We start from the raw sequence: 20,744 nt of genomic DNA on the forward strand, positions 1-20,744 counted from the left end.
CCACCTTTTGTGCATGATCGAAACGAGGGGAAATGTATTATAGATGAAGAATAAGGTCGTTGTGTAGGGCGGGACTGTAGTATATCTTGCGGAAGAAATATAGGCGAGAAAACTTGCGGCGACAGGCGAGTGACGCAAGCTGTAGGGACTCTTTCATTAAAGTCATACTGGCAGTACGACTGTAGTTTCCTAGAATGAAGCGAACAGAGTTATTTTGGAGAAGCTCGAGGGCAGAGGTTAATATAGCAGTGCTGGAGTCCCAGATTGAAGAGGCATATTCGAGCTTACTTCGGACTAAATATTTGTAAAGGAGTAGTTTTAAAGAAAAAGGAGCAGATGAACTCCATCGTTGTACATCCCAGTAATTATATGAGGTTCGAAAGCGAGATGAAATGGCTGGCGGTGCTCCCTTTCTTTTTCTCCCCCTACTTTACTGTCACTTTACCTCGACCTCTCCTCTCTTCCCAACGCAGGGTAGCTAATCGGATCTCCCACTCTGGTTAACCTCCCTGTCTCTCCCTTATCCTCTCTCTCTCTCTTTCTCTCAGTCTTTAAATGGAAATCGCAGAGAAACGCTAAATCAATTTAGGTTAAAATCCATGTCCGTTAACTTAGTGGTAATCAGTTAATTAGCATCAGAGAAAGTAAAGGCCAAACTTGAATTTTCTTTAATTCGCGCCGAAAGCGCCGTTACGTCAGTGTGACGTCACCAATTTCAAAATATTTATTCGTATTTCGTTGAAGTGGCGATTTGGGCGATTTGATTATGCATTGTGAAATTGTTTTTTGCTTTAGCACACGCGGAGCCAGAAAAGGGGGTGCGGGAAAACCCGAAGCGCTACTTACAACGCGTTCATTTCAAGAAATAACATGCTCTAATATACAAGTCATGGATGACAACCGCTTCTACGTTACAATACAGCACGTTCAGAATTGGTCGAGCGCGGCATTGATGTTACACGCTTCTCCAAACAAGTCACGTCGCCGTATGAATGACGTTTCTCTTTTGAAGCAGACAAGCAGGGTTTCCTCAGGCAAGCAGGTTTTCCAGAGCATGCATGTGCTTGTGTCCGTAACCAAAGGGATGGTGAAACGAATCACGGACAGCCGCGCTGGAATTCAGGGTATGATAGAGAACCACTTAACTGAGGGCACCCTGCAATGAAGTTTTACTTAGGGTGCCTCGATGCCTGCCCGCCGCGCCGCCGTTCAGGGTGGTGACAGCCTTTGTACCGCTCCGCGCCGCCGTTCGGCAGACGCGCCGCCATATTGGTTCGACGTTGCTGCCCGCTGCTCGTGTCTCCCGTGCGGTCGACGAGTTGGTGAGGCGGCATTTTCGTGCTCTCGTGAGCAACCGACATTGAAAACATTTTCGCACACGCTCTTGCAGTGTAACAGTATTCTTATCGTCCAAAAACAAGAAAGGGGCTGGCAGATGGAATGGCACACTGTGGTATAAAATTTTTTAAACAGGGTTGAAGTACCTCAGACAGGCTGGCCAACGTTTCGACAGGTGGACCTATCTTCGTCAAAGGCGGCCTCGTCATCCTCGGCGTGTTAGTTTTAAAGGGTTAGTGCAGTGACGTCACGTGCGGGTGTTGTCGCTGGCGGCTGGTTTTAAAGAGAGAGATTACAAGAGGGAACAGGCGCTGTCGTCCGACGTCTGTGAGCCTCATTCTCAAGACGAAGGGACAAGAGCGTGAGAGTGGGCACGCGGAGAGGAAAGAAAAGAAATAGAAGCAGAAAAAAGGGGAAAAAGGAAAAAAAGGAGCGGGGAGCCAGGGCCGTACCAAGACACAACAAAGGGGGGGGGGGGTGAAAGAAAAAGAAAGAGAAAAATGAAATCTTTAAGCAATACGGGGGCTTGGGAGCGTGTTGGGGATGCGAAAGGTTAGGAGTAATTCAGGGGGAGTCGTTGGCGGCATGTTTTTGAGGCATTAGAACGGCCGGTCAAGCAATAGGTCGAGTAATTTTGAAATAGTTAAGGTGGCGACGAGGAGTCTGCGGTGCAATGTGTGGGGAGACTGAAAGGCAGCGGCATGGTCTTTCAAGGGGCACTGCCCCACGCGCTTAACGTAGGTGTCGTTACGGCGGCATCCAGAAGGCGATACTCTGGGTTGAGGCGCCGAAAAAGGCATATTGACTTCGGAATGTGTTGTCGAGGGGGTTTCAAAAAAAAGGACTAAAAAAGGGGGGCAGGGGGAAGGGGGGGGCGAAATCGGTATAGCAAACAGGAGGGTGACGCGTGCAGAGGCGGGCACGGGCACGTGTACATGGAAGGAGGGGATCGTACACTTGGTATAGACGTAAAATCCTGAAAGAGTACATTAAATTGAGTAGTAGGCAGGAAATTTTTTTCTTTTTTTTCTTTTCCCTCCTCCCTCCCCTTTTTTCCTCCGAAATGAAAGAGTAGGTGAGGTTAAGAATTAAAGTTGGCTGGTGGCCTAATGTGTTTTGTGTATTGGTTGATGATATGAGAGTTTCAGATTTAAGTTACAGCTTTTAAAGATTCTAAGTTGCCGCGTGCCAAATTAATTCCTGTCGGGTGTAGGCAATTAAACTTGTGTATGAGGTATGATTCCGTGTACTTCCTTTCGCGAGGGGAACGGAAATTTGTTTGTAGTATATAGAGCCTTGCTTTGTCAAACATATGTCCATGTTCATTAAAGTGGCTGGCTACTGCTTTGGGTAAATTGTGTTTTGTGTCCGCGCGGTGACCATTGAGTCTTGTATTGATTTGTTGTCCGGTCTCACCTATGTATTGTTTGCTACAAGCGGCGCATTCTAGACAGTAGACTACATTGCTTGATGTGCAGGTGAAAGCCGAAGTTACCTTGTGTGTGTAATTCGACGCTGTACTTTTTACTGTAGTAGTGGATTGAATGTGTTTGCATGTGGAGCACCTGGGGCGACCACAGGGATTGGTTCCCAACTTCTTCTTTTTCTGTAGTTTGGCGTGCACAAGAACATCTTTAAAATTAGTGTTGCGTCTGTGTTACGGCTGGGACTCTGTGATATAAGGCCGTGAACTGCTGTTAAACGCAGCAAACGAAACATGTGCTTCAAAGTTTCGAGGGAGCCTACCAACACGTGAACAGATAAGCGTTGTGTAATTTCTCAAACGGTTTTGTCAAAAAATTTTCCACCGTCCAAACGAAATAATATTGCGACAGTGAAAACTCAATTAACATTCCGACTCGCCAATCGCCTCTCCTTGTAACACCGCAGCGCTCTGCCAACATGACTACTGTGCTTTTTTACAACAGAATATGAGCTCTGTATTTCAGCCCGAAAGCATAATTCCACACATGCCAGAAATTTTCAGCTTCCGATGCGATTGGTGAGAATCCTGCCCTCTGCAACGATAGCTCGGCGGGCGCGCGAGGCGCTTCTTCAAACCAATATGGCGGCGCCGCGGGGCTGTCACCACCCTGAACGGCGGCGCGGCGGGCAGGCATCGAGGCACCCTAGTTTTACTGTACATGTCGCGCCACCTAGCAGCGGCGGTGAGCACCCGCGAGCAGGCCCTCACCATTGTCCATTGTGCGTTCAGGCGCTCCTGAAAGCGTGCTTTTCAAATTTTCTAATGGATTCACCACGGCATCTTGGCAGCTCCTCCGTGAGAAGTGTGAACAAAAAGAACAAGCGCAGGTCTGCGTGAAATTGTACCGCTTCCCTTCAAAACCGGGGGAAGCAACCCGGCGGCTGAAGTTGATTGTCGCGGTTCGTGTCGGTCTTGCGAATTTATGTTAAACGAACTTAGACGTAAATGCAAAAACAAAAGGAAAAAAAGAAGAACCAGCGGTGGCATCCGTAAAAAACGCACAATAAAGGGTCAACTGCATAAAAACGCGTGAACTGATTCCCGCTCTTGTAAGTTAGTTTAGGTAGTTGTTTAGCTCGTCTCGTTCCAAAACAAACGCGCAGTGGTTGTTACGTGTCAAACCTGCCTTCGTAAGCGCTCCGTGCTGGAGCGTTGTACGCACTGTATACTTCTTCCTGCGCCAAGTTGAAGACGCGACTGCTGGAACCGGGCTCATTACGTGCCAATGTTTTCTCGCGCTTTGAACAACAGAACTAAAGCTGGAGTGCACCGAAGCGCACGTCGAGTATTCGAAAATTAGCATTTCTCTCGCGCACGCTAGCGCGTTATTTGTTCAGACTTCCCGTTGTTTAGTCTCAGCACATTGTTCTCTAGTAAGCTTCAGCGGTAATGTCCTCTCACATTCGAGCCCGAACGACGTATAGCCTTAAAGGGCCAACATCGCGAGTGGAAAAACGTTCGTAAACTCAGGTGAGCACAATACTAGAATATTCTCGAGGCACTTTGTCAACGGAGAGCAAAAGCACTTACCTGCCATTTCGCCAAAATCTCTACAATTGTGAGGTACAAGGCACGCTCCAAGTAATGAAGCGACAAATGACAGTTGAAAGACGTCTGCGTCCGTATTTGCTCACTTAAGTGGTGTAAAATGATGATTTGTTAACTTACTTCGAGTTCGACGTCGTAAGCATGCTTGCTTTGTTGTGACAAACACTTCGCAACCAGCGGTGGTTGCTTAGTGGCTATGGTTTTGTGCTGCTAAGCACGAAGTCGCCGGATCAAATCCCGGCCACGGCGGCCGAATTCCGGTGGGAGCGAAATGTCTTATACACCATGTCTTATATACATTAGGTCACGTGCTTTCTACAATAAATGAGTTGTAAGTATCGCTTCGTGTGTCCCATACCAACTTTCTATGTTCGTGTCTGATAGCACAAAAGAAAAAAAAAGAACATAGACATTCATATTTAGGCATTTGCGGCGCAATAAAAGTTCATGTATTTATGATCGCTACACAGGCTCCCTTGCTCATCTATTGTCATTTGGTCTAGTCGTTTGCATACCGTTTCTGGGAGGCGTAATCGATGCGTAATAGGGTTGGTTGTATCGATGAATGATTAATTAAATGTATCCCGCAAGACGATTACTCTTCATATTGAGTCCACCTTTCATTCAATCGACTTAATCGATTACACATGTTCGATTAATCGTTTTAGAGAGTTTGACAGGAGTGGAGCGAAAATTCTGAAATCCTACTGGAATGGTGGCGCACGAGCAGTGACTGTGCGGTTCTGGTAGAGCGACTGTCCACCATTTTAAGCACGAAAGACTTTTAGCTCCCGTTGTCGGCGACCTTCAAGTGACCTTGAGCCAAAATCCTGAGCCGCCACTCGGTCACTCAAGGTCAGAATGGAAAGAGAACATCCGGTCATCGTTGCGAGAACAAAACGAGATCATCTGGGTAACCAGTGAAAACTAAATAAAATGCGGCCTTTGGCCTCCAAACATTTGTACAGGACCGCATTACGTACGCTAGTTACTGCCAAAAGAAGTTACAAAAATAATAATAATAATACTAATGCTTCCGAGTTCTTCCTAATGAATTTGTTCACATCATTCAAGCTGTAACCTCTACACTCTTAAGCAAAATTACACCCTTTTGCCACGCAACGATAATCGTCATCTGTCTTGTCCGCGTTTCCTTTCTTTAACGCGGCGAGCCCGGTACTTACCAGTCGTGACTGGGAAGTACCGGGCTCGCAGCGTTAAAGAAAGGAAGCGCGGGCAAGACAGATGACGATTATCGTTGTTGGACAAGATAAGCCCCAAAGGGTGTAAATTTTTCTAAGAGTGTAGGGTGTAGTACGCTGGAGTTTTATTCGTCATTTCCAATAGCGACGTTCAAAAGAGGCCAGATATATGCAGGACACTATACACTTGATTGTCATCTTTTGGCCCTGAGGCATGGTTCCCTGCGCTCTTTCCAACGCCAGTGGTCCTTGAAGGAAAAAAAAAACAGTAAAAAAACACAAAGGACAAGAGGAGAGGTTCACACCACAACGACTGGACTATCAACTGAGCTATTAATAAAGCTCAGTGGATAGTCCACTCGTTGTGGTGTCAACCTCTCCTCTTGTTTTTTGTTTTTTTACTGTTTTTTTTCCTTCAAGTATGTACCAACTGGCCCAGATTTCAACCCTTCTGCCAGCGGTCCGGCGCGCCGCGGATGACTGCTCGGCCGAGACGGGGCTTGCAATGAGGTTCTGTCTGTGACAGGAAACTGTCGCGTCCATGTGGACCAGTGCAAAGTGTGGCCCTGGTGCGGTTTGGTGCGGTGCGTTGTGGTAGGGTGCGCCGTCGTGAACATGCACTACCACGGCCGCTCGATGCAAAGCAAGGTTCGAGCGGCCGTGGTTTTACAGTGGAAAGACACCCAATCCGGCCCCCGACACTTGGTTAACTTCCAATGCCGGTTCCATCCCACATTTATTGCAGCCCCGAAATGCTGTTTCATTATAACCGTATGTCGCTTTCGAATTCACCCTCAGCTGTACTTTGCGGGTGTTTGAGTGGGTATTTCATTCGTTTAAGTATACCCCCAGGTATACCCTGGCGCACAAAGTTCGCCGTTTCCGTTGATCCGCATGATCACTGCTTCTATCTAGCCTTCATGATTGTGGCGGCGCTCGCGGTTTTCAGAATAGTCGACTGCGCGAGCTCGTACTTCCAGTCTTGCAAGCGACACAGCTTTGCGCTTTGTGGCTTTGTCAGCGCACCATAGAATAAAGAACCGACCGCGGGGCATTTCCGCGCTCGCTGAGGGAGATTGTCATAGAGTATCTCACTATAATGTAGTGAACGAGAAGAAAGGGGGTTAACCGAGGGTCCCGTCTATGGTGGTGGTGGTTATAAACTTTATTGAAAGGGGGAAGGGTAAAGAGGGACGTGGCTGAGGGTTAGGGCTCAAGTAAGGCCCTGGGCCTGCTTGGCCTTTTCCGCCCAGTCCACCAGTTCAAGTTGTCGGTCGACGTCCCCGGAACTGAGCCAGGCTGTCCAGTCAGTCTCGCCGCTGACGGGGGGATGAGAGAACGGGAGCGAGGTGCATTCCCACATTAAGTGTGCGATCTTGTACGCGTTCCAAAATAGAACGGAGGCGGTTCGTTCTTTACGTCACGAAATAGGCGGTATGTTCCGTTCCGTTCGTCCGATAGCAGACGACACGGAATGATTGACAGCAGATATCACGCCACAATTGACGTCATGGCATTCAGCATGTTCAAATTGACGAATCATATTTGGCTCGGTGGAACGAACCGCCTCCGTTCTATTTTGGAACGCGTACAAGATCGCACCGTAAGTGTGTGAGTGTTCCTGTTTCCGAACAGAGCCTACATTTGTCGCTGGAGATTGTAGTTCGCGCTTCTTTTTCTTTTTTCTCTGGACGCTCGCCGGCGACGCGGACGCGGAGCAGCTGGCGCCATCTCGTGGGACGCTGCGCCAACTTGCGATGCTCTCCGTCGCTTTCGCAATCGGTGCACTGGCGGGACCAACCCGCGGGACGCGCTTCGCGGTAATGGCGGCAGATACGAACTTGCGTAGGCAAACTTTTCGCCCCGTCTCGGTTAAGAGGAACTTAGCAGCGCAAATTTCACGATTATTCTGCATGGAAAGCGCCGCCCAAAAGGCAGAATTTCTATCGTTACATCCGCTATGCGGTGAATAACAGATCGTTATATACGGTTTTTTTTCTCGCAGCCCTAATGCATAAGTTGATACTCTGAAGTCGAGTCATCGTAATAACCAGTATATCGTTATATGTGGTACCGTTATAAGCGGACTGCACTGTTATACATTACTCGTTCATTCAGTAAAAAAAAGAAAACACTTACACATTTCTGCATATTAATATTAAAGCCGAGATGTGTCGCTTCATTGCTACACATATTCACCAGACTGTGTCATCCGCATACATTAAGCCCAGGTGCCCTCTATTGCACCAGCTTTCCATTATGGGTGTAAGGTAAATCAAAAACCTAATTAACGATTTCGCAATCATATTTAAAATGCATAAGCTTTTCTATGGTTACCCAACGAGAAAACTGTCCGTCCATCTCTCCTTCGCGTAAGACGATCCCTTTCAAAATAGAGCCAGCCATCTGTGGAAGAAAACAAAGACGATTGCGTGAGCAATGGCACGAGCGCGTCTCTGTGACCACGTGACGTGTACAGTCAACTGCAAAAGTTTACAGGTCGCAAGATCTGCCAAGAAGCTGAATTCTCGCGAAGCGTGGTCACACAGCCTCGAATTCGCGTAATGCTCTCCTTCGCGTAAGACGATCCCTTTCAAAATAGAGCCAGCCATCTGCGGAAGAAAACAAAGACGATTGCGTGAGCAATGGCACGAGCGCGTCTCTGTGACCACGTGACGTGTACAGTCAACTGCAAAAGTTTACAGGTCGCAAGATCTGCCAAGAAGCTGAATTCTCGCGAAGCGTGGTCACACAGCCTCGAATTAAATGTTCCAGCATGTAGTAGCCTTCGCCACCTACACAGTGATTCATTGAATACGAAGTGTCATGCCTTAGCAGTGCAGGAATTCACATTTGAAGGGGAAACCGCATCCCATAAACTTTTGCTGTTGACTGTACAATCAGGCATGCACCAGAACTGTGAAGCAGCTGTGGTTTAGGATCAGAGTGCCATCAGCGCATGCTGGTGCTGCCACCTGCAATAGTTTGCTTGTCTCAGCACTCCACGTAGCGCCGCCTTCTGCAGCAGTTCGTGTCACTGCAGTGCTGTCGCATTTACCGTAATGGTGCCAATACGACCTCAGCCAGCCACTTAAGTGGAGAAGAATGGAAGCGTAGGAATGCAAAGTACCAGCGTGAATACAGATTACGTCAGAAACAAATGAACCAAAGTCTGGTGCAGGTCTGCACTTAACAGTTCGGTATAGAAACCGTGCTTCTCCGTTTCACAATTCTTTCACAGTCGTTCTCACAATTATACCAAACACACCAGCGCACTACCACTCAACACCACGTTGTTATTACGAAATGCTTACACATCATTCAGATAACTCCCTGAGGAGACTCTACGTACAATTTTTTTATTCTTTTAATGTAAAGCATGCGAAACAATGTGGATAGAGTCATACTTGCTATAGGCCCGTGCATTTTCAGGAGAGAAGAAGTTCTCCACAACCAGCTCTACGAAATGGCGTCTGTGCCTTTGCGTTTTGTGTCTGCGGTGGCGTAAGTTGCCTTGTAATAATATAAAAAACTCTACCTGTAATGGTCTATGCCGAGCCATTGAAATCTCTATGCATCGAGTTGGTACTAAGATGCTCTCTAAACATTGCTCTGACCTGATTCCAGTGTATACTCTTTCCCCAATACAACTTCATCTTGTTCTCCACCCAATTTGGCAGCTTGTTTTTTTCTTTTTACTTGCATTCTCATTCTATATGTCATCAATGCTACTTGCCCATGTTTTGTCCTTATCACCTTTGCCTTTGAAGGTTAAATTCATCCTGCTTTCATGTCCTTAGTTCATGGTGCCAGTGGAAAGATGTCCCAAATGATAGAAGCGAGCAGTAAGGCACTTTGGTTTTCACAGTGAATGTACTGTGTGTTGTACAGGAGTGATAGCTTTTCACCTTGCTCTGATTCGAATTGCACGCTAAATTCCATAGACGTATTATCAATTGCAAAAGTTTATGGGACGCAGGTTCTGCCAAGAAGCTGAATTCAGATGAAGGTCACACAGCCTCGAATAAAATGTTCCAGCATATAGTAGCCTTTGTCACCTACACAGTGATTCATTAAATTAGAAGTGCCATGCCTTAACAGCACAGGAATTCACATTTACAGGGGAAACTATATCCCATGAACTTTCCTGTTGACTATAAAATCCAGGTAAATTAAATCAGCTGCATGCACGTGAGTTGACTCTGCATCTACGTGCCTATATTTTTCTTTTGCGTCCTATTTCTTATTTCTTTGTTTTCTTCCTTCCCACAGATTTGTTATATCGGATGGGGCACTGGTTGCCACCAAACTGTCCATGAGGACTGAACCGCAAATTATGGTCTGAATTTGTGAGCTGAGGTCCTGACAAACTCCACGTCCCTGTCTGCTGACATGCTAGATGACAACTTTTCTTGTGAGCTGTAAAAAAGATTCACCATCAGTAAGGAGAACTTGTTCTTTGAACTGCTCATACGGACAAGCTGCAAAAGCAGTGCTTTATTTTCAATAATTGAGGGAAAACTGCTGCTACTATAAGACAATGACTGTTAGCAGCAAAAGTAGTGCTTTATTTTCAAAAATACAGGTAGAACATAACGACTAGAAAACAATGACTGGCGGTATTTACTGTCCCTGAAATGATTAGTCAACAACATGTGTTCTTCACAACCACTTCCTACATTAAAGGGGCACTAAAGAGAAAAATAATTGGAGCTGTATTCGTACAGTACCATTATACAACGGAGGGGAAGAAGACAAGACTTTTAGTTTGACAGGAGGGATAATAAGGCAGAAAAGACAGAAATGAGATATGAGTGGCAATGCCACCTTGAAATTCCCACAGCGACTCACTGTGACAGCATGGATTTTGATGGCACCTGCTTAGGCCCAGTTAACATTTTACGGTTAATGGTGGACTACATGGTACTCTAACAAAGCCAAAGACTGAACTTAGCAAGTTCTTAACCATTAAGCACTAAACAATGACCCAAATACAAGAAAATATATTCTGTGCTGTCACACTGACTTAATGGTGCTGGGTTTGCAGCACTAAATTCAGAAAATGGAGCTATGGCCTTCATTATCTCTCCTAGTTATCAGCCTCTTACCACGAAAGTATTGGAAATAGACGTTTGAAAGAATACTTTATCAACCTAAACAGATCCAGTGTTCTCTCTTTAGCGTACCTTTAAGGGGGCCATAAAACACTCTAACTAATCATAGAATGGCTTCACTATTAAAGTATGTCATTCTATGAACCTCCTGCCACAAAAATTTTTCACATCCTTTAACTATAAGTGGAGTTATTGCACAGACACCCGACTTTCTCTCTCCTTTCATCACCACTAGCATGCTGGAAGCTACACAGCAGAAAAGCCAAGACGGCAAAGCCCCAATCTAAAGTTGAGTGTCCCGATGGCAAAAGGGCTCATCGCGACACCCCGTGGCAGCAGTGGTAGACTAGGCTACACGGCAAGCCGCTGCCATCTGGGAGGCCTCGCTCAGTGCAAAGATGAAACTATTTTCCGTCTGTTTGAGATCGCAGACATATCTATTTTTCATTCAACTCAAAATTAGCAATTATGTATTACTAACAATGCTCTTGCGATCACAAAGTTGGCCAATAGTTTTGGTCCGCCAAATGCTTTCGATAACAACAATGTGCATGCAACAGCAAGCAACCTTTCACTTCTTTCGACACGAGATTGTGAATTCCCTGCTGCGTGCAGCGTAATAATATTTGGCTCACATGTTCACAGGAGCCTCGTTAATAGACCGGCAAAGATTTTTTACTAGTTCAAAAAGTGTTTCAAGGCCCTTTTAAGTGTTCAGTAGACAGAAAATGACCTGCCATGTCACAGACTGCAACAGAATCGGTGACAATGAATTCTAACTTCTTATCACAGTTGGAACGTTCCTTGCACTTTGTCAGCAACCATTTCAGCAATAGCAAGAGATGATGTGGCTGCTGGGGAAGGGGCGTTCCGAACATGCAAGGTGCGTTTGGCTAGTTCGCCTTCGCCACTGTCAAAAACAAAGTCGTCGACTAGATTTCCATCACGATCCAAGGCTTGAGCTCTCACACCAGAAAGGCCCCTGAAAGAACAAATAATTGCTGAGTGTTTGTAAAGAATGCCAGATGATATTTCCTTGATGGCTTTTAACAGAAAATGAGTATGCACACCTCACTAAGCGCTCTTAACACTGTATTAGAATAGCACAGTTAAACCTTGATATAACGAACTTCAATATAACGAAATTGTCGATATAATGAAGCATTTAACATTTGATAACTTTTTGTCCATAGAACACCATGTATTCGGAACCTTAATATAACGAAACGTGCTCATGCATGATTTCGATGTAACAAAATTTAACTGCCACCGTGAAGGAATACCGAGACAATAAATAGAAACTTTTGCAGATGCAGATGGTCAAATGGTTGACTTACAAGTGGCTGCTTGCGAACGTAGCTCTCAAATTGTGCAACCAAGAGTAACTGCCGAATCGCAGCAGCATCATGTTCCGTATAAGTGCAACAAGATCCTATTAAGCCCCACATGCTTTATGCTTTAGGTGCAAGTGAAAGCATGTGAAGATGAGCAGAGTAGGATGGTAGCTTGATGAGCGCTGTCTTCCCGTGCGAGCAAGGGAAAAGTTCATGGTAATGCGGTCAAGCGGTAATGCAGTCAAGGGGGGATGTGGTAAAGAAATAGGGGCCAGGCTGGCGTGAGTCTCCTTTTCTAATGTGGCCGTGACTGCACATAGTTGCCAGCGCAGCCGAGTGCATACGCAGCTGGCGTGCCTTGTTTTAGAGCTAATCTGTCACGTGCCCAAAGAGTGGGCATGCTGACAGGGGTGTGGGATCATGTGCGCTGTCTTCCGGCGCATTTAGCAATGGAGGTTGCGTAATCTCGAGTTTCGGAGGTGCGTTGACGTGAGAGACAGATGAAGCATTTGCTCCCCGCTGCTCACGCTTTTCGACGCTATCAGCTGCGGGGATGGAGTGAACACAAAAGCGAGGTTGGCTTCGCTTCGTACTGTTTATGTGAAGATACCGTCGACACAGCATGAAACCGTGTCTATCGTCGCAGACTCTAAAGTTCAACAAAATGATTTCTTTTTCTCATTCAAATTTGCTTTGTTCAAATGCCCAATAATTTGGAAAGCTTTGCGGCCCCTTCCGTGTAAGAAAAATCTGTCTGTGATTGCACTTATCCGCATAAAAGGCCGAATTTCAATACAATGAAATTTCGAAGCAAATTGCCGATTTTAACGACTTCATTATATCAAGGTTTAACTGTAGTACAGGACTGGATATACTGTGATCTTTTATGGCTCCTGTTTATCTTTCCACAGAACTCGGTGCATACGCATACCACTTATAGTGCAGGCGCGAAAAACAAAATACTGGTTATGATGTGGTTGGGGGAAAATCCCGCAGACAAGCAATGTATGTGGTGAGCACACTTTTCAATGAGGTGCGCCAGCTGATGGGAGAGTGACGAAGGCGATGCAGAGGAGGAGGAGGAGATGTGGAGAGAATGAATGAACAAGGAATGGAGGGCAAAGAAAAGACGCGGCGGCAGCGTGCTGGTTCAGCGGGGGCACAGGGGCTGCCTAACGGAGATTTGCTACAGCCGCTTGTCAGGTGGTTGCCGCTTGACAGCTAGAGCAAATCGTGTGCGTGTTCCTGTGTACGAAGGTGGCCACTGCTGCGTTCGTGCACGAGAACGCTGCTGACAGCACAATTCCAGCTCTCATTTCATGTGTGACCTAGTGTACTCTTAAAGGGACACTAAAATGAAAAATTATTTCTCCTGCGTCAGTAAATTACCGTTCTACAACACCAAAAACACCACTCTTACAACGATCAGACGTTTGGTAAGCCAGAAAAAGCGCAAGAAAGATATACGGGTGGCGACGCCTACTTGAGTTCCCGCATCTGGGGGCTGTGACGTCTTGGATTTTGATGGCATTTTCTAGGGCCTACTAATTATATATAGCGGTACAGATTGACTACATTGTGTTCTAAAGGAACCAAGCATTAAAGATGGCAAGTTTCGGGAACCTTTATTCAGCCAACGCGGCCCAAATGCGAAAACATACTTTGGAAACCCTGACGTCACGCTCACGTACCGGCGCTGGGGTTTCGGCGCGAAATTCAAATACTGATACTTGGACCTTCATTTTCTCATCTAATATTCAAACTATCTTTTTGAAATGACTGCCTGCAGGGTTCTCAAACAATGCTTTATTAGTCTAAACTGATTTATTGTTTCCCTTTAGTGTCCCTTTAAATAAACTTCACAGACACTTCTGAATTTTCCTAGGATGTTCAGGCTAATGCCTGGAAAGAGATGTGCGCTTACAAATTCATATGCCGATTGCTCTACAGATTTAACGCCTGGTTCCAGATCTCCCTCAGAATCTTGGACTCAGAATCTTGGACCACATTCACCCCTTTGGCATTTTTTGCTCCAATTTCTGTACTATACTAGAAGAAGCTTTTCTTTGCCTCCCAAGCCACACAGCATGTCATGCTAGGAGCATTAATGGCACTGGCACCACAAGACGGACAGAAAATATAGCTGTCGGCAAGCTTAGCATAGGACACAACTTTAACACAGGCATTAGCGCTCGTACTCTGTCCTCCGGTATGAGTTGTTAGATGTCTGATTTATTAAATTCAAGATATTGAGCTTTTTTCTCCACAGAAAAATATGTGCACACCACAAAATGTTCAAACACTGTCGAATAAAATAGAGAGACAATCAAGGTAGCATTACCAAAATTTGATTGAACTAGTGTATCATGACAGCTTTCCTCCGGCATCCTGCAAATGATTATAAGTGGTTTCGTTTGCACATCAAAATAAAGGGAGGGGAAGTGATGAAGGGGGAAAAGAAGGCTTCGTCAATTCCGCCCAAGCGTTGGCAGTACCTAGTTAGAGCACAGGGTACTGAATAAAGATTTATTTGCGTTGCTTCTCGTGTAAAAATCCAGTGCACTGAAGTTGCACTGATTACGTGTAAGGTGTAATTTGCTAAACGAATGACTTTTGAAGAACTTCATTCTACCGACATCTGCAGACCAGCAGCAACTTAAATATAACTTACCGTGAGACGTCTGAGTACTGGAGTTGTGGGATGTACTTTTGCAGCTGCTTCACCTGAGCCCTGATGTACACACCCCGATAGAACTCCTGCCAGCCATAGGAGATGTTGCGAACGGCCAGCTTTTGAAAACCCCTTTTGAAAGAACGAAAAAAAAAAAAAAACGGTTAACTTGATTGTTATATGCCTGGCCATCAGATTACAATGAAAAGTAAGAAACAGGAAAGACAACTTCAAGATAAACTAAATGAGCTCACAGGGAAGCACCATGTTTACACAGCCAAGGGTCAACCATAATTCTATAAAGTTAACGGTTAACAAAGATGTTTCATTTGTACATAAGTCAAGTAATAAATTTAGTGATATCTTTTTATTTCTTTTTGAATGTTGTCTTGAAAGAACACCAGGAGAATGGTGCATGATGATCAGCGAGGCTGACTTATACAACTTAAATGCTACACAGAGACGTGGCATACAACATAAATTTATTTATTTATTTATTTATAATACCTTCAAGGCATTCTAGCATTTTAAGGGGGGGCAGGGGGGTGCAAAGAACACTTTCAAATTTCACTAAGTGCATTTTATGAGCAAAGCCTCACGGAAAATAAAAGTAAACATCAAGCGTCGCAAAGTAGTATACAGAATGCCAAAGGTGGTCATATACAGGTAATTGACATGAAAACACCAAAAAATGATGACTGCAACACATATTCGCCATGTTCAAGGTAAACATAGTTCTGGTAAAATGAAAACTTAGCAAGCTCGAGATTATTTGATTTCTGAACCAATGTAGGTGAATTAGGTTAATTCAAAAGCTACATCTGCCTGCCCCCATCTCGACTGGAGCAGTAAGTTGCCCTAGGAGTCTAGACAAGGAGGGCAAGAAAGGCAGCAGGAGCCATGGTAATAAAGATGAAGGCAACACAGCATGTGCATAATGGCCAAACATTTTGCTGCAAAGCATTAATAGCAGGAAAATTAGTAGGCACACGAGAAACAGGCAGTGGCGTAGCTAGGTCGTCAGGCACCTTGGGCCGATAGCTCTTCTGCCCCCGCCCCCTGAGTATAGTCGAGGAAGGCGAGGATATCGACAATTTTCGGGTGTCTTCAGACGTATCTGACCCGCCCCCCCCCTTCTGGCCCTGTGCTGCCCCCCCCCATTGCTACGCCACTGGAAACAGGCTAACATAGCACTCTTTCAATCAGATTTTCCTTACTAATTCAACTGCGTGTCAGTGGTGACCCAAGTTCCATTATAAATTGTGCAAGTTTGGTGGGAGAAAAATAATAAAATTTATTTTGTTTTAAAAGTGGCCAAAAGTTACTGATGACTCATTTTTGTTTCTGCTGCAGGCGTGGCTAAAATTTATTCTAAGCAAGCATTCTGACTAGGATCGGTACACAATTTCCAAGAAATAGTGCATTCAAGTGACTGTAAAAACAAGGATAACCTTGGTGTAAGACATTGAGGTAGCAAGTACCTCTGCACAGATCATAATAGTAGTAATTAGTAATGTTTATTTGACAGCTGGAGGCCTATCAGAGGAAGGGTGTAAGGTGAAGGGCAAAGTAGAATACCTCACAATGAAAGCTCTCCATGCAAAGCTTTACAGTGATTTAAGTGCCTCTTTCATTTTAGCCTCTCGCAAGACCCAGTACCAAAAGGGCGCTACTGCACTGGGCCGAAGTGTGCTCAGAAATGTCCTTAGACCTGTGCATTCCCACACAAGGTAATACACACTTGAAGTTACCTCTATTGTACATGTATAACATTTAAGTTGGAGCTGTTATTATAGGTGGTTTGTGTCATCGTATTGCTGTCGCCACTTCCATAAAGTGACGATATCGTCTGTCATAGCATAACCTGCTCTGGCCTTGATTACAAACATGCCTGCCCCCCCGTGATAAACCTCTGGGTGGGACAAAGGGAACCTTAGAGTTATGAGGTGAACAACGGGGGTACTTGTTTTGAGTGGAGAAAACAGTTGGAACCAAGAAATAGTTCATGGATGCGGGTAGGTACGACCAATCCAGTGCGTAGAAAACCAGATCACACCTGTTCACCTTTACATAACTCCAAACTTCCCTTTGTTCCTCCCCCTGTCATTTCCGGCCCGCTAACGCTTCTTTTTTAAAAATTATTGGTAGTATTATGATTAAAATTGCTTTTTACAGTGGCTACACCACACCACATCCCAGCTTACTCTCCTCCTTCTTCCATATTGAGCATGGGGGCAGCTAAGCTATGCCCACATAAAAAGTCACAGTTTTGACAAAAAGGCGAAGCACTGATTGTGATAGCAAATTATTAGAAAGCTATATGCAGTAAGGTTAGTGGTTTTATCAGCTGCAAAACTGCTGTAAATATTTGCTCACTAACCTAATTAACAAGCATGGTGTCACACGCACACAGGCAAATATGAACAAATCTCATTTGATAACCGCAAACACTCGCTGTCAGAACACTGGCGTGATGAAGAGTGGCAGCAGTGGCAAGCAAATTACCGTCCTCAAATTAGTCTTAACAAAATGTGCTGTGTGGCTAGTTCGTGACGCATCATTTTTCTTTCTTACAAAAGTAATCCAGCGCTACTTTTTATGACTAGGACACTGAAAGACTTGACAGGAAGAAAAATTATTCGAATTAGTCTCTTGCCTCAATGCGAATTAGGCACACGAGAACACAGCGCACACGAAGCCATCAGCTATATCACATAGGTTAGCCTTCGATCCCACCACAGAGAATCTCCTAGAGAGGGTGCGCGGAGTCATGCTTAGCCATGCCATGTGCAGCCACGGCCAAAGAAGCGAGGGCGCAAATTACTTTGCTCCTCATCCCCGCCTACACATGCGAAAAGTCGCCATGTACCTTCCCTGCCTTCCTTTCTTGCATGCGCGAGAAGACGCCACTGTACCAAGCCACCATCCTTCTCGGCTTACCCTCGCATGCTTTCCCTCACACCTAGAGATTATGGTGCATGGCTGCGATGTTATCACACCTGGACTTTGTACAGAGCATTATGACAATTTCAACGGTGGCAATTTGTCTGGAGTGTCCATGTAATTGCTATCACAATGAAAATGCTGCAAAAGAAATCAGTTGCTCCCCTGACAAGGACAAGTCTCCTTGTCGAAACGTTGGCTTAAAGCGACACAACTAAGCAAATGACTATGCCACAAGTATATTCTTATGTGAGGGCTCAGACAGTGCAGGGATTCTCGAGATATTTTGCAACTCTTCTATTTCATCATAACTTACATCTGCGTAAATGTGTCAGTTCAATCACACTATTTGTTACCTCACATTTCCCCATCACTACGAAGTGCTTGCTCTGAAAGGCCTTTTGAGCAGTGTCATCGTGAGGTTCAAAGCAGATGGTAAGAGTTCACAGAACAAATTTTGTAGTTTAATGTATTAGCATTATGACACAGTTAAAAAGGCATTTCTGTATTTCTAACCTGCTGAAAACGATATATTTCTAAACAATAAAGGTTTCCCCTATTTGCTTTAGTGACAATGCCACTTTGACTGCCCACGATTGAGAAGAAATTGTGGAAGCTTGATTTTACAACTTCTGCAAACTAATCACTCGAAGTTCGAGAACAAAAAGCCTTTTGTGAAAAAAAAAAAATTATGTACTTCCTGTATTTTAATGTATTTCCAACATTGTGGCAACTCTTGAGACAACCATTGGTAAAGAAAAATCTTGTCCCTGACAGATATAATAGAAGTGATGTACCACTTGTACAATAAGAGCTTTTCTTACTTATATAGTACGCTTCCATTAACTCATGTGTGGTCTCATTCTTGCATCTGCCGAGAACCTTCATCTCACACTTGTTTTTGTGTCCTTTTAGCAGCAGGTATGTCTTTCACGTCAATGTGATTTGTTTACGAATCGGTAACTAAATGATGTGTCCGGCACTAACCTGAAGGTCAGGGCATCCACAAGCTCTGGTATGTGGATGTCGAAGTAGCCGTAGCCCTCTCGCCGAAAAGCGAGCACAGCATTTGGCCCCAGAAGGACACTGCCATCCATCCTGGGTGTGTAGTGTACACCAAGGAAAGGAAAACGGGGATCTGGAACCTGAAAAGAAAATGAACTGAATTGAATTAAGTTATACGCAATTCAAGTTTTACAAAAGTATGCCGTTTAAAGGGGCCCTGAACCACTTTTTATCAGAGTGGCGAAAGACATTTGAAGTGAAGATAGGCTATTTCAGAACCACTTTGCTGCAAAAAGTACTTCAATGCATTCAGCAGAACAGGAATTATCGGCAATCAAACACGGCCTCAGCTGTGCTCCCCTTCCTCCTCCAATGCCTTGCACTGCGAAGGCTACGGCAGAGATGCTACCGTGGCGCGCAGTTGTACCAACTGCCTGAGTTGGCTTGGTGCAAGCACCACGCCCACTCCGCGATGAATCAAGAATCGATGCGAGTGATGTCAGCACCTGCCCCAACTGTTCCTGCCGACAAGGAGTTGCCAAAGGGAACTTAAGGGAGAACCGGCCCATTGTGAAGGGAGAGAGCTGCCTCCAGCTACCCAGTCGGTCTGAGGCACGCTTACAGCTACATGTACACTATCACCTACTATCTGTAAATATTGCATAAAGTTTTTCGTTTCTTTTTCGTCTGCGGAAAGAGTCCGTCTCTCATCCCACCCCGAAGTCGCAACAGTGGATGGCAAGCTGTGGGATTCGAACTCAGATAACGCCTGCTACACCGCTCAACGGCAGCCACGAGGTCGACCGGCGCCAGCTACTTTGGAGGGGCGAGTGCCCGACATTTACCTTTCACATCGCCAGACCTCTGTCATACACGTAAATGCAGGGGACAATTGCTCAAGTATTCTGAAAGGGCTGTAGTGGTGTTGTCTTAGTTCGCTTCAGGCTTTGCATAGATCTCCGGCTTCGGAAGCAAAGCTAATTTAGAGGCAAAACCGGAGACGAGCCATCAGATCCCGATGGAGAAACTCAGGATACAGGACCTTCTTGATGTTTGTCAGGAGATGGGCATTTCGGTTGCCGTGGCAAGGCGAAAGAAAGCCATTCTGGACGTTATAGATAGTAAAGTAGCACAGCACTGACTTTTTACGGCGAAAGAAAGCCATTCTGGACGTTATAGATAGTAAAGTAGCACAGCACTGACTTTTTACGGATTTCAGCCACCACTTACAGTGATGCCAATACGGTAGCCGTGACGTCTTTGCTTTGATGTGTGCGTACGACTAGTGCAGGAGGACGAGGAGTAGATTTTAATGAAGACAAAGGAGGAGAAGTCAGCCTGGAAAGCGTGCCTATAACCTGCTACTCCTCACTGGGGTAAGGAGAAGCGGTCATGGTCAACTCTTCTCAACGTGCCTAAAATCCTTACTTCTTCAAAGGGGTAGGAGTCCAGGCAGTCAATACTAGATTTAGGTGTCCTTTGCTCGGCCACATATTGAGGGCACATGCAAAGTATGTGAGCTGTTGTCTCGGGAATGTGACAGACGCTACAGTCAGGGTCCTGTTCCAATCGTGTGAAAGTATCGATAAGTGTATGCCACACCGAGCTGTAATCGATGGATGAGTATTTCCTGGCCTCTCCGCAACTGAAGTGGAAGGCAGAATCTCAAACCAGCGTAAAGTCTATGTGGCACTCTTGGTAATGTTCGGGGAGCTACTTTGAATGGCAAATTCGTGAAGGAGTGCATTCTGAAATTATTCAAAGCAAAGCTAAAACCATGCCCCCAAAATGCCAGCAGCACAGTGCGGGCTACAAGTACAACATTCAAAGAGGCATAAACAGAAATGAAGAAATACTCACTGGATAGATGTTTCCTCGTACCAAATCTGCTTTCTCTGGCTTGAGAACAAGGTACTCCCCACGAAATGGAACTATCTTTGGCTCTGGATTGCAGCCCGAAAGTGCCGCCAATTTGTCCGAGTAGAGGCCACCACAGGTAACAACGTAGCGACAGTGGACTGCCTGTAATTGCACAACACCATAAATGTTTTTATGTCGTAAGAGTTGGGGTCGGGCATGTCAAAAGTGCTAGGGGCTGGCTCA

At 45.4% G+C, this 20,744-nt stretch overlaps 1 protein-coding gene and 1 long non-coding RNA gene across 6 annotated transcripts in view; one reads left to right on the top strand and one right to left on the bottom strand.

The window, feature by feature from the left end:
* LOC139047726 (uncharacterized) overlaps positions 1 to 20,744 on the top strand; it is a 99,839-nt gene that overhangs the window by 75,280 nt on the left and 3,815 nt on the right. The window contains exons 2-3 of the long non-coding RNA XR_011507335.1: positions 9,847 to 10,015; positions 16,333 to 16,423. This is a non-coding gene — a long non-coding RNA (uncharacterized lncRNA). The remainder of the gene's footprint in view (positions 1 to 9,846; positions 10,016 to 16,332; positions 16,424 to 20,744) is intronic.
* L2HGDH (L-2-hydroxyglutarate dehydrogenase) overlaps positions 10,122 to 20,744 on the bottom strand; it is a 40,455-nt gene continuing 29,832 nt past the window's right edge. For all 5 annotated transcript variants that reach the window (XM_070521736.1, XM_070521738.1, XM_070521737.1 and 2 more), the window contains 4 exons: positions 20,502 to 20,663; positions 18,624 to 18,781; positions 14,694 to 14,825; positions 10,122 to 11,670 (listed from right to left, as the gene is read on the bottom strand). In XM_070521736.1, the coding sequence (XP_070377837.1) occupies positions 11,475 to 11,670; positions 14,694 to 14,825; positions 18,624 to 18,781; positions 20,502 to 20,663 (648 nt within the window). In that variant the 3' untranslated portion in view covers positions 10,122 to 11,474. The remainder of the gene's footprint in view (positions 11,671 to 14,693; positions 14,826 to 18,623; positions 18,782 to 20,501; positions 20,664 to 20,744) is intronic.

Source organism: Dermacentor albipictus, chromosome 7 (genome assembly GCF_038994185.2).
Source record: "Dermacentor albipictus isolate Rhodes 1998 colony chromosome 7, USDA_Dalb.pri_finalv2, whole genome shotgun sequence".
In the NCBI taxonomy this organism is placed as follows: domain Eukaryota; kingdom Metazoa; phylum Arthropoda; class Arachnida; order Ixodida; family Ixodidae; genus Dermacentor; species Dermacentor albipictus.